The sequence below is a fragment of the Metopolophium dirhodum genome, chromosome 5 (assembly GCF_019925205.1).
Source record: "Metopolophium dirhodum isolate CAU chromosome 5, ASM1992520v1, whole genome shotgun sequence".
NCBI lineage: Eukaryota > Metazoa > Arthropoda > Insecta > Hemiptera > Aphididae > Metopolophium > Metopolophium dirhodum.
The window spans coordinates 14,626,663-14,638,989 of record NC_083564.1 but is presented as its reverse complement, the minus strand read 5'-3'; the positions used below and the strand labels follow the sequence as shown (position 1 = coordinate 14,638,989).

At 26.2% G+C, this 12,327-nt stretch overlaps 1 protein-coding gene across 1 annotated transcript; it reads left to right on the top strand.

The window, feature by feature from the left end:
• Positions 1–7,887: 7,887 nt before the first annotated feature.
• LOC132944843 (uncharacterized) lies at positions 7,888–10,675 on the top strand. Its single transcript, XM_061014364.1, has 4 exons — positions 7,888–8,269; positions 8,395–8,471; positions 8,833–8,928; positions 9,902–10,675. The coding sequence occupies exons 1-4, from the start codon at positions 8,230–8,232 to the stop codon at positions 10,673–10,675; spliced, it is 987 nt and encodes a 328-aa protein (XP_060870347.1). The 5' UTR covers positions 7,888–8,229.
• The last annotated feature ends 1,652 nt before the right edge of the window (positions 10,676–12,327 follow it).

Sequence of the window (12,327 nt, the reverse complement as noted above, 5' to 3'; positions counted from 1 at the left end):
CACATTTTTTTTTGTTTTCTAAAATTAATTTGCCTGCAGGCTCCCTCCTTCAATTTTTTTTTTTAGTTATGTAACTATAGTTGAATAATTTGTATTGACTTGTAAATTGATAACTTGGTGCCCCATGAATAATCATTTTTTAATGAACTAAATATTTTGAATAGTTTTTTCTAAATTTTTTTCCAAATTTTTTTTTTGTTTTTTAAAATCTGTTTGCCTGCGGGCGCCAACACCTCCCTTCAATTTTTTTTTTTAATGTTTTTACCTCTAGTTGAATATTTTGTATTGACTTGAAAATTGATAACATGGTGCCCCATGAATAATCATTCTTTAATGAACCTTGGAGATTTTAGTTTTATGTTTGTAATGTGTATTCCCACAATATAATTTATATAAATTTTTTTTTTGTATTCTAAAATGCATTTGCTGGTGGGCGCCAACCCCTCCCTTCTTTAACTTTAGCCGAATATTTTAAACATAGATAACTTGGTACCATACTATCCTTCTTTTATGAACTAAATATTTTGAATAATTTTTTCTGTTTGAAATGTATTCATATAGTCAAATTTTTTCCAAATTTTTTTTTTGGTTTCCTAAAATGCATTTGCCCGCAGGGGCACCAACACCCTCCATCAATTTTTTTTTTTATGATTTAACCTCTAGCCAAATTTTTTAAACATTGACAATCTAGTACCTCTTGAATAATCCTTGTTTAATGAACTAAATATTTTAAATAGTTTTTTTTGTTTAAGAATCTGGGCATTTTAGTTTGTACTTTGTAATGTGGATTCCTACAGTTAAATTTTTTCAAAATTTTTTTTTGGTTTCTTAAAATGCATTTGCCTGCGGGCGCCAACACCCTCCTTCAATTTTTTTTTTAGGATTTAAACTCGAGCCAAATATTTTAAACATTGACAATCTAGTACCTATTGAATAATCCTTGTTTAATGAACTAAATATTTTCAATAGTTTTTTCTAAATTTTTTTATTGTTTTATAAAATCTTTTTGCCTGCGGGCGCCAACACCTCCCTTCAATTTTTTTTTTTTTATGTTTTTAACTCTAGCCAAATATTTTAAACATTGACAATTTGGTGCCCCATGAATAATCATTCTTTAATGAACTAAATATTTTAAATAGTTTTTTCTGTTTAAGTTTCGGGATGTTTTAGTTTGAACTTTGTAATGTGTATCATACAGTCAAATTTTTTCCAAATTTTTTTTTTGTTTTCTAAAATCTATTTGCCTGTGGGCGCCAACACCTCCCTTCAATTTTTTTTTTTTAGTACTGTAACTCTAGTTGAATATTTTGTATTGACTTGAAAATTGATAACTTGGTGCCCCATTAATAATCATTCTTTAATGAACTAAATATTTTGAATAGTTTTTTCTAAATTTTTTTCCAAATTTTTTTTTTGTTTTCTAAGATCTATTTGCCCGCGGGCGCCAACACCTCCATTCAATTTTTTTTTTTATGTTTTTAACTCTAGCCAAATATTTTAAACATTGACAATTTGGTGCCCCATGAATAATCATTCTTTAATGAACTAAATATTTTGAATAGTTTTTTCTAAATTTTTTTCCAAATTTTTTTTTTGTTTTTTAAAATCTATTTGCCTGCGGGCGCCAACACCTCCCTTCAATTTTTTTTTTTTTATGTTTTTAACTCTAGTTGAATATTTTGTATTGACTTGAAAATTGATAACATGGTGCCTCATGAATAATCATTCTTTAATGAACTTAATATTTTAAATAGTTTTTTCTGTTTAAGTTTTGGGACGTTTTAGTTTGAACTTTGTAATGTGTATCATACAGTCAAATTTTTTCCAAATTTTTTTTTTGTTTTCTAAAATCTATTTGCCTGCGGGCGCCAACACCTCCCTTCAATTTTTTTTTTTAGTACTGTAACTCTAGTTGAATATTTTGTATTGACTTGAAAATTGATAACATGGTGCCCCGTGAATAATCATTCTTTAATGAACTAAATACTTTGAATAGTTTTTTCTAATTTTTTTTTTTGTTTTATAAAATCTATTTTCCTGCGGGCGCCAACACCTCCCTTCAATTTTTTTTTTTTATGTTTTTAACTCTAGCCAAATATTTTAAACATTGACAATTTGGTGCCCCATGAATAATCATTCTTTAATGAACTAAATATTTTAAATAGTTTTTTCTGTTTAAGTTTCGGGATGTTTTAGTTTGAACTTTGTAATGTGTATCATACAGTCAAATTTTTTCCAAATTTTTTTTTTGTTTTCTAAAATCTATTTGCCTGCGGGCGCCAACACCTCCCTTCAATTTTTTTTTTTTAGTACTGTAACACCAAATTTTTTTTTTGGTTTCCTAAAATGCATTTGCCTGCGGGCGCCAACACCCTCCTTCAATTTTTTTTTTAGGATTTAAACTCGAGCCAAATATTTTAAACATTGACAATCTAGTATCTCTTGAATAATCCTTGTTTAATGAACTAAATATTTTAAATAGTTTTTTTTTGTTTAAGAATCTGGGCATTTTAGTTTGTACTTTGTAATGTGGATTCCTACAGTTAAATTTTTTCAAAATTTTTTTTTGGTTTCCTAAAATGCATTTGCCTGTGGGCGCCAACACCCTCCTTCAATTTTTTTTTTAGGATTTAAACTCGAGCCAAATATTTTAAACATTGACAATCTAGTACCTCTTGAATAATCCTTGTTTAATGAACTAAATATTTTCAATAGTTTTTTCTAAATTTTTTTTTTGTTTTATAAAATCTTTTTGCCTGCGGGCGCCAACACCTCCCTTCAATTTTTTTTTTTTATGTTTTTAACTCTAGTTGAATATTTTGTATTGACTTGAAAATTGATAACATGGTGCCCCATGAATAATCATTCTTTAATGAACTAAATATTTTGAATAGTTTTTTCTAAATTTTTTTTTTGTTTTATAAAATCTATTTGCCTGCGGGCGCCAACACCTCCCTTCAATTTTTTTTTTTAGTACTGTAACTCTAGTTGAATATTTTGTATTGATTTGAAAATTGATAACATGGTGCCCCATGAATAATCATTCTTTAATGAACTAAATATTTTGAATAGTTTTTTCTAATTTTTTTTTTTTGTTTTATAAAATCTATTTTCCTGCGGGCGCCAACACCTCCCTTCAATTTTTTTTTTTATGTTTTTAACTCTAGCCAAATATTTTAAACATTGACAATTTGGTGCCCCATGAATTATCACTCTTTAATGAACTAAATATTTTAAATAGTTTTTTCTGTTTAAGTTTCGGGATGTTTTAGTTTGAACTTTGTAATGTGTATCATACAGTCAAATTTTTTCCAAATTTTTTTTTTGTTTTCTAAAATCTATTTGCCTGCGGGCGCCAACACCTCCCTTCAATTTTTTTTTTTTAGTACTGTAACTCTAGTTGAATATTTTGTATTGACTTGAAAATTGATAACTTGGTGCCCCATTAATAATCATTCTTTAATGAACTAAATATTTTGAATAGTTTTTTCTAAATTTTTTTCCAAATTTTTTTTTTGTTTTCTAAGATCTATTTGCCCGCGGGCGCCAACACCTCCCTTCAATTTTTTTTTTTATGTTTTTAACTCTAGCCAAATATTTTAAACATTGACAATTTGGTGCCCCATGAATCATCATTCTTTTTATGAACTAAATATTTTGAATAGTTTTTTCTAAATTTTTTTCCTAATTTTTTTCTTGTTTTTTAAAATCTATTTGCCTGCGGGCGCCAACACCTCCCTTCAATTTTTTTTTTTATGTTTTTAACTAGTTGAATATTTTGTATTGACTTGAAAATTGATAACTTGGTGCCCCATGAATAATCATTCTTTAATGAACCTTGGAGATTTTAGTTTTATGTTTGTAATGTGTATTCCCACAATATAATTTATATAAATTTTTTTTTTGTATTCTAAAATGCATTTGCTGGTGGGCGCCAACCCCTCCCTTCTTTAACTTTAGCCGAATATTTTAAACATAGATAACCTGGTACCATACTATCCTTCTTTTATGAACTAAATATTTTGAATAATTTTTTCTGTTTGAAATGTATTCATATAGTCATTTTTTTTCCAAATTTTTTTTTTGTTTTCTAAAATCTATTTGCCTGCGGGTGCCAACACCTCCCTTCAATTTTTTTTTTTTAGTACTGTAACACCAAATTTTTTTTTTGGTTTCCTAAAATGCATTTGCCTGCGGGCGCCAACACCCTCCTTCAATTTTTTTTTTAGGATTTAAACTCGAGCCAAATATTTTAAACATTGACAATCTAGTATCTCTTGAATAATCCTTGTTTAATGAACTAAATATTTTAAATAGTTTTTTTTGTTTAAGAATCTGGGCATTTTAGTTTGTACTTTGTAATGTGGATTCCTACAGTTAAATTTTTTCAAAATTTTTTTTTGGTTTCTTAAAATGCATTTGCCTGTGGGCGCCAACACCCTCCTTCAATTTTTTTTTTAGGATTTAAACTCGAGCCAAATATTTTAAACATTGACAATCTAGTACCTCTTGAATAATCCTTGTTTAATAAACTAAATATTTTAAATAGTTTTTATTGTTTAAGAATCTGGGCATTTTAATTTGTACTTTGTAATGTATTTTTCTTCCGTAAAATTTTTTCCAAATTTTTTTTTTTGTTTTTTAAAATATATTTGCCTGCAGGTGCTTCAATAAGCAAAGAAAACATGAGCAAAAAACTTACTGCGTTTCGTGCAATTTTATTTTTCATAAATTACAATATTCTAAGTTCTGTAATCTGGAGCGTTTCCTCATGGGCGTCGCAGTTCACACGCGTCACGGATTCCGCCGAAAGAGTCGATAATTAAAGTAAGTTTGTTTTTATATTCTTTTGGGGCTTAAATTTACGAAGAGGACAAATTTTATGACATCAATATAATTTCTGACAGAATGATGAATGATGAGGATCATATAATGACAATCACTGGTGACACTTCGTCTGATTTTTCTGACGACTAATATTTTTTGTATTTAATTGTAAAATATATTGTGTATCGTGTATGTAATATGTATATTTTTAGTTTTGTATATAATTGTAAAACATATTGTGTATGTAATATGTATATTTTTAGTTTTGTATATAATTGTAAAATATATTGTGTATATATGTACATATTTGGTTTTGTATATAACTGTAGAATATATTGTGTATATATGTACATTTTTGGTTTTGTATGTAACTGTAGAATATTTTATTACCTAGTTCAGAGTTGTATAATATACTTAAAGTAGTTTTGAATATTTCGAAGGACGATATTATTATAATTTTATTTTGTTTCGTATTATTTGTTTACTTGTTTTTTTTGTTAGACACCTACAATATAATTACGTACAATTAAAAAAAAATTTTAATTCAACAATTGTTTTTTATAGATCAAAATACTTAAAAAAAATCGATTAAAATTAAGTTGTTGGTGTATATGCACCAAATATATGAGTAAAAAAAATTGTAAGTCAAACGAAATTGATAAATATGTGATAGGAAATAAATGATTTGTTCTGCACGTGACATACGATATTACAAATTATAATGTAATATAACCACTCTGTATATCGCATATTTCACGCTGTATGCACGCCACAGCGCGAATTGTAGAGGACAAAGTGGGGGAAACGGAGCCTAGTAACGCTAGCTGCCGTTAGTCTGCATGCGCGAAACGGGTTCCTTCTCTCGTGGCGCGGAGTATAGTATATAATACGCTGATATATAGTCTTACAAACGTTTTACACTAATTTTTGTTTTTATAGCTCTTTCACAAGAAATATCTCCTACTACTGTTCAGAAGTATTCACCATTAGAAACATATGGTAAAATTATTAATAGTGTTTTTCAAAATTGTACTATACCTATATAACAAGAAAAGCATTACATATTAATTTGTATTTCTAATATAGCACAAGCATCTGCGGCGAGATCTGCGGTATCCAAGCAATTATTTAGACCAGATAACTTAAGCCAACCGTTGAATACTTGTTAGTTTAAAAATATAATATAATTATAACTGTTCAATGATTACAATTTACTAGGATTATGTTACTTACTTATTGTATTTTCTTATATTATGTTGCAGTATTAGAAAATAAACAAAAAACGCCTCCAAAACCAAATAAATTTAAAAATTCTTCAGGTATGTAAAAATAGTAACCTTCTAATGTTTTATTTTTAAATGTTTTAATTATGATGTATAATATATAATTTCAGAAGATCAATTTAAGGAACTCATTTTATACAATCTTTTAGTATTGAAACACAGCATCTAATGATCTTACATTAGAATATTCTAATTTGGACTGCTTATTACCAATTGATGAAGAAGATACATTAGACAATATAGAAGAACAGATAAGAAATACCATGCATCATTGGTAAGTAATTTCATTTATAATTAGACTTCATAAAATATAGACAATTTTTTTCTTAAATTAATGGTTTTTGAAACAATGTTTCAAGTTCAATTATTTAGACTAAATCGATTACAAATGTATTTTTTATTGTTTACAAAACGTATAACAACTATATACCTATTGTGAAACATATTTTCATTATGCATTCATGCCTAGTTTTAATTATGATAAATCATTTTTATGTAATTAAATACTCGTTAAATAAATCTGTACCACAGAAGTCATGTAACGCAAGTCACAAAAATGACATTTTTACTGGAGAGACAATACAAAAATGTTTGTATTGCAATGCACTTACAATTGTATATTTCAAAAATATTATTTCGCTTTACTTTTCTTATGTATCACTCTAGACATACGTTTCTATACTTCTATCATAGTTTAGGACTTAAGTTAGTATACTTCTTACTATCTATCAATTTATTGTTAATTGGACTTGCGTTAAAATACAATTACACAGATCACAGAAAGAATATTCCAACAATAGAACTGACTCAATATTTGAAAAAATGGACTTGTGTTAGTTGACTTCTGTGTTACAGAAATATGTATAGCTTTTATTTATTGAATGATTTTAAAGGTTAAAATTAAAAGTTTTTACTAAAGAATAAAATGATTTGACTTAGTAACATTAAATACATATTACATTAAATCTATATATTTTTTATCAAATTCAAATTATTAAATGGTTATTAATATCTTATTATTCCTATTCTACATTATTTTAGTAGGTCCTTAACTTAGGTAACATGTAAATATATTTTTACTATAGATATAATCACTATATTATAATAATACACATACTTATAGTACTATATGGAAGGTTTAATATTTTATGACATTAAACTTTATTTTTTTTTTTATTACATTTTAGACTAAACAGTTAGCTGGACTTGGCCGAAAAAGTATCAAAGTCATGGTCAAAAGAACCATGGGATATTTGTTCACTGACAACATCTTAGCCTTATATTCTTTTAATGGCAGAGCAAATAAAAAAAAATGTTTTGCAAATCTATCAATTTCAAAAGTTATATTTAGTAAGTTATATATGTTGTAAATATATTATTTATTTTTACGTAATATGCACTCATAAATTCTTCTATTACTTCTCTTTATCTATTATATTATAATATCATGAATAACTGGTAGTATATAATATAACTAAGAATTTGTTATACTCTTAAAGTGTTATATAACAGCTACCTTTTTAAATTAATAACTTTCATTATATATTTTAGTCAATAAGTTATTTATGGAAGTTAATAATTACTAATATTCACATACAAAATGTTTAATTCCAAAACAACTATTTTAATAATGCTATAACTATGATTTAATACTTTTTCTTTGATTCAAGCAATTTAATCCTATATATTTGATATATTATATTATTTAAAATAATAATTATACATATAAATGTAATATGGACGGAGTTCATGTAAAGGGGGACAAGTCAATTTTTGACATTTTCGGTTTATATGTTAAAATTATAAGAAATTTCACGCCGGATCTGATGGTCACACTGTCGTTTGAATGTGACCATTTGTTATCAAATTATTTCCAAATGCGTTAGAGGACAAGTCAAAACATCGTTATGCGGAAGGGGACAAGTCATATTATAAATTATTATTTTCCAAAAATAGCGTTTGTTAACATTGTTATTAATAATAATTATTATATTCAACTATCATTGTTCCAAAAGCATACGACTAAACGACTTGACATGATTAATAATTTGTGAAGTAAAAAGTATTATTATTTTAAAAAAAGCTTTTATTTACGTTGATTATACACAATATTCATACTATGTCAAAAAGAATTCAACGAATGATGAATCTGGCCAGTGGTAAGTGCTATTTTATTACTTATTACTCATATTAATATATTGACATAAAAAATGAAACAATATGAAGTAGGTAAATAAATTATACTAAACAATTATAATTCATTTTCACTTTCATTTGACTTTAGATATAAATAGATTTCAACCAGTTAAGAGGAAACTGCTGTTTACAAAAAATGTAAATCCTACAAAAAAACATGTACAGGTAATAAATAGTTTTTTATAATTATTATATTGTATTAAGTAGTGTATTTAAAACTCCTAAAAATGTATGAAGTTTTATGAATTATTTTTATTATTCATAATATTATACCTATCAATACCCATTAAATTTACCAATGATTTATTATATAAAAATATTTATATGTTTTGTATTTATGTTTCTAAAGGAATGGGTGAATAATAGTGATCCATCCTATATTTTAAATGAAAATAATCATGAAGTTGATCCATGTTATAATAATGTATTTAGTATGTTATATTATCAATTGATAAAATAATTAAATAGGTACTTTCATTATTTTAGATTAAATAATAAAATATATTGTTTTAATTTTGCTATTTAGGGTATAGACGAGTGTATAGATAATAGTGTAGTGAACATCAATGGTGAAGATTATACTATAGTATTTGGAAATCAATCCACAGACGTTCTACATGAGGTAAAAACTACAATATTATATTTTATAGCCTTAGTTAAAAAAACTAATTAATTGAAAAATCAATGTTTAATGTATATTATAGATAATTTGTAGGTATAATAATATTGTGTAGGTATTTTTTTAATTTTATAATAACATTTCTTTTTTTTTTTCTTTGTTTGAATGTCTTTAATGTGAGCAATAGTACATCTACCTATTTTATATTACAATATAAACTTTTCAGGAGTATATTAATAGTTTTTGATCTATAAATTTTATATTTTTAAATAATAATAAATTAAGAACTCTTTATTAAAAAGTATAAACTATTAGGTAACCTCGTATTATTGATTTTAGAATATTAATATTAATATTTTTTTTAGTTTATTCTATAATCAATGCTCGTAGGTAACTATAAACTATTGGTGAGTTATTTAGTCACACAAAAGATAAAAAACTAGCAATATAATCATTATTTTAATTCTAATATACTAATACAATGACAACAAATATTTTGTTCAATTTCAGGTTGATAAAAATTGGTTATGTTTATTGAAAAAAATATAGGTACGGGTACCTATTAAGTTATAATTTATTAATTAAAATTTAATATTCATGAACAGATTAAATTTTATTTTGGGAATTTTTCAATAAGACACACATGTAAATTTAACAAATAAATTGTATTATAAGTGTTATCTATTTTATACAGTTTAATTAATAATTTTTTTTAGATTTAATATATTAAAATAATGCATTTATTGTATTTATTTTGTATTGATTATATTTTTTGCATTGAGCTTATATTTTAAAATTATTTAAGCATAGGTGTTTCATTCAGTTTGGGTTTATAGAACTTAAAAGAAAGGCACATTTTAAACTGTATAATAATAATTAATCTTATATTGTTTATAAACTCATTAATATTGACCCTACTGTACCTATATGTACAGAATAATAATATTATTTTTTTTTTTCTTAATTTATCTATTAGATTGATGACATCAACAAATGTAACTGCAATGAGAATGAATATGAGTTAAAAAATCCACTATTAATACCCGATGAAAGCCAGAAAAGTCCCAATAAATCAGATACAATAAGTGTGATTCCCGGGACTCCAGATCATAATATTATAGTTGGGCATGAGGAAGGTTTGATCAACGATGAGGAGATTGATAATAATTTCAATGCAAGAAAAATTAGAATTAGTGTTAAAGGTGACACAGTCGATTACCGAAAATATAGACAGTTTAAAAGAAATTCTGGTCAAGAATATACCACTAATAAAGGTAAAAAAGTTAAAAGTCGATCTTCTGAGCCAATACCAAACTGTCGAGCCAAATGCAACACTAAAATAGATGATGATTTACGTGAAAAGTTATTTGCTTCTTATTGGTCAATAAACAATTTTAACAGAAGAGCTGCATATATTTCTAGTTGTATACATTTTACTGATACAAAAACTACAAGAAAGCGCAGGAATACACCAGAGAAACAAAAAAACAGAAATAAAACATTTCATTATGTTGTTCCAAAAGATGGGAACTCAATATCTGTTTGTAAAAGTTGTTTTTTAAAAATTTTTGGAGAAACCAAAAAATTTGTTAGCAATGTGTGTACACAAAAATTAAATTCTCCCATTAGTAAAACTTCACCAGATAAAAGGGGTAAAGCCAGTCCACCCAATAAAATAACACCTGGTGATATAACATTGGTAAAACAACATTTAAATAGCCTTCCAACGTACGAAAGCCACTACTGCTGAAAAGAGACAAGAAAAAAATACTTACCACCATACTTCACTCTACGTGCTGCTTATAACGAATATATAAAAACCGTTGAAACTCCAGTCAGTAGAACGATTTACGAAAAATATTTTAGAACATCTGGATTAAAGGTAAAAAGTCCAAAAAAAGACACATGCGCACAATGTGACAGACTACATATGCAAATTTCAGACAGTTCCTGTACATTTAATAAGAAAAATGAGCTCATCGCTGAACAAAAAAAACACCAAGAAGAAGCGGAAGAAGCATATTGTGTAAAAAGAAAAGATTCGTCTATACCAACAGAAAAAACCTGCGTTTTGGCATTCGATCTCCAACAATGTCTACCTACACCATGTTTAGAATCTTCAGTAGTATTTTATAAGCGCCAATTGTGGACTTATAATCTCACAGTTCACAATATGAAAACTTCTACTTTATCCTGCTACATTTGGAGTGAACCAATTGCCAAAAGGGGTGCAAACGATATAGGATCATGTGTTTTTGATTTTTTAAAAGAACTCTCGCCAGAAATTAACCATGTGATTATGTATAGCGATTGCTGTTCTGGCCAAAATAAAAATAGTATCTTAATAGCCATGTGTCTTTGGTTTTTAGAAAACCAGGAGTCAATCGATGTGATTGACCATAAATTTTTGGTTCCTGGTCATACACGCATGGAATGTGATTCAGACCATGCAAAGATAGAAAAAGCACGTAAAAGGTACTCAGCTCCTATAAATCATCCTAATAACTGGACAGAAATGATTCGTTGGGCAGGAAAAAATAAATTTAATGTAAAAGACATGAATCAAAATGATTTTTATAACTTCAACAATTTACTTAAAACAAAATATAAGATGGCAAAAAACAATACGATCGGAGAAAAATTTGTGTTTAGAGAGGTAAAATGGCTTAGATATGTGAAACAAGAAAAAAATATTGTTTCTTACAAAACAACACTAAAAGAAGATAGCGAGTTTTTAAAACTCGACCTGTCTCGTAAAAAAGTAATACATAATGATCTACTTATGGCCTGCAATGAAGAGTTACCAATTACTAACGAAAAAAAAAAAGATCTCATATCTCTATTACCACTAATACCTGAAGTGTTCCATCAGTTTTATATTAATTTAAAAACCAAAGCAATTACTGATCCTATTATTTCTGACGAAGAAGACATTTAAATTTAGCATTAGATATTATATTTTATAATATTTTTAAATAATTAATATTTATGTAGGTACCAAAGTAAATGTTGTGCAATCAAGCGATCCTATTATTTATACATATATAGGTAATATTTTAATGTTATTTGATTTTAAAATGTATATTATAGTTATTATAATATTCTCAAAGGTTGGAGATAATATTATTACTATCTATAAAGAAAAGTTGGTAGTTAATAAGTATTTACTATTTAGTATATTATCCTTATACTTTTTATTACAATTTAGTTAAAGTTTGTTTTTGTTTTTTTTATTTCCTTACTTTTTATTATAATTTAGTTAACATTTGTTTTTGTTGTTTAAATTGTTTATAATATGAATAAACAAAATATATCATATATATTATTACGTATTAATTGTTCTCGATAAACTGTTTTTATTCATTACCTATAAGAAAATAACATACAAATTATTGTTATAAT

Excerpts from the sequence above, each read along its gene's own strand:
- LOC132944843 (XM_061014364.1), top strand. The coding sequence starts at position 8,230 with ATGTCAAAAAGAATTCAACGAATGATGAATCTGGCCAGTG. Across the intron at positions 8,270-8,394 it reads AATGATGAATCTGGCCAGTG|ATATAAATAGATTTCAACCA; the intron begins GTAAGTGCTATT and ends ATTTGACTTTAG. Across the intron at positions 8,929-9,901 it reads CCACAGACGTTCTACATGAG|ATTGATGACATCAACAAATG; the intron begins GTAAAAACTACA and ends TTTATCTATTAG.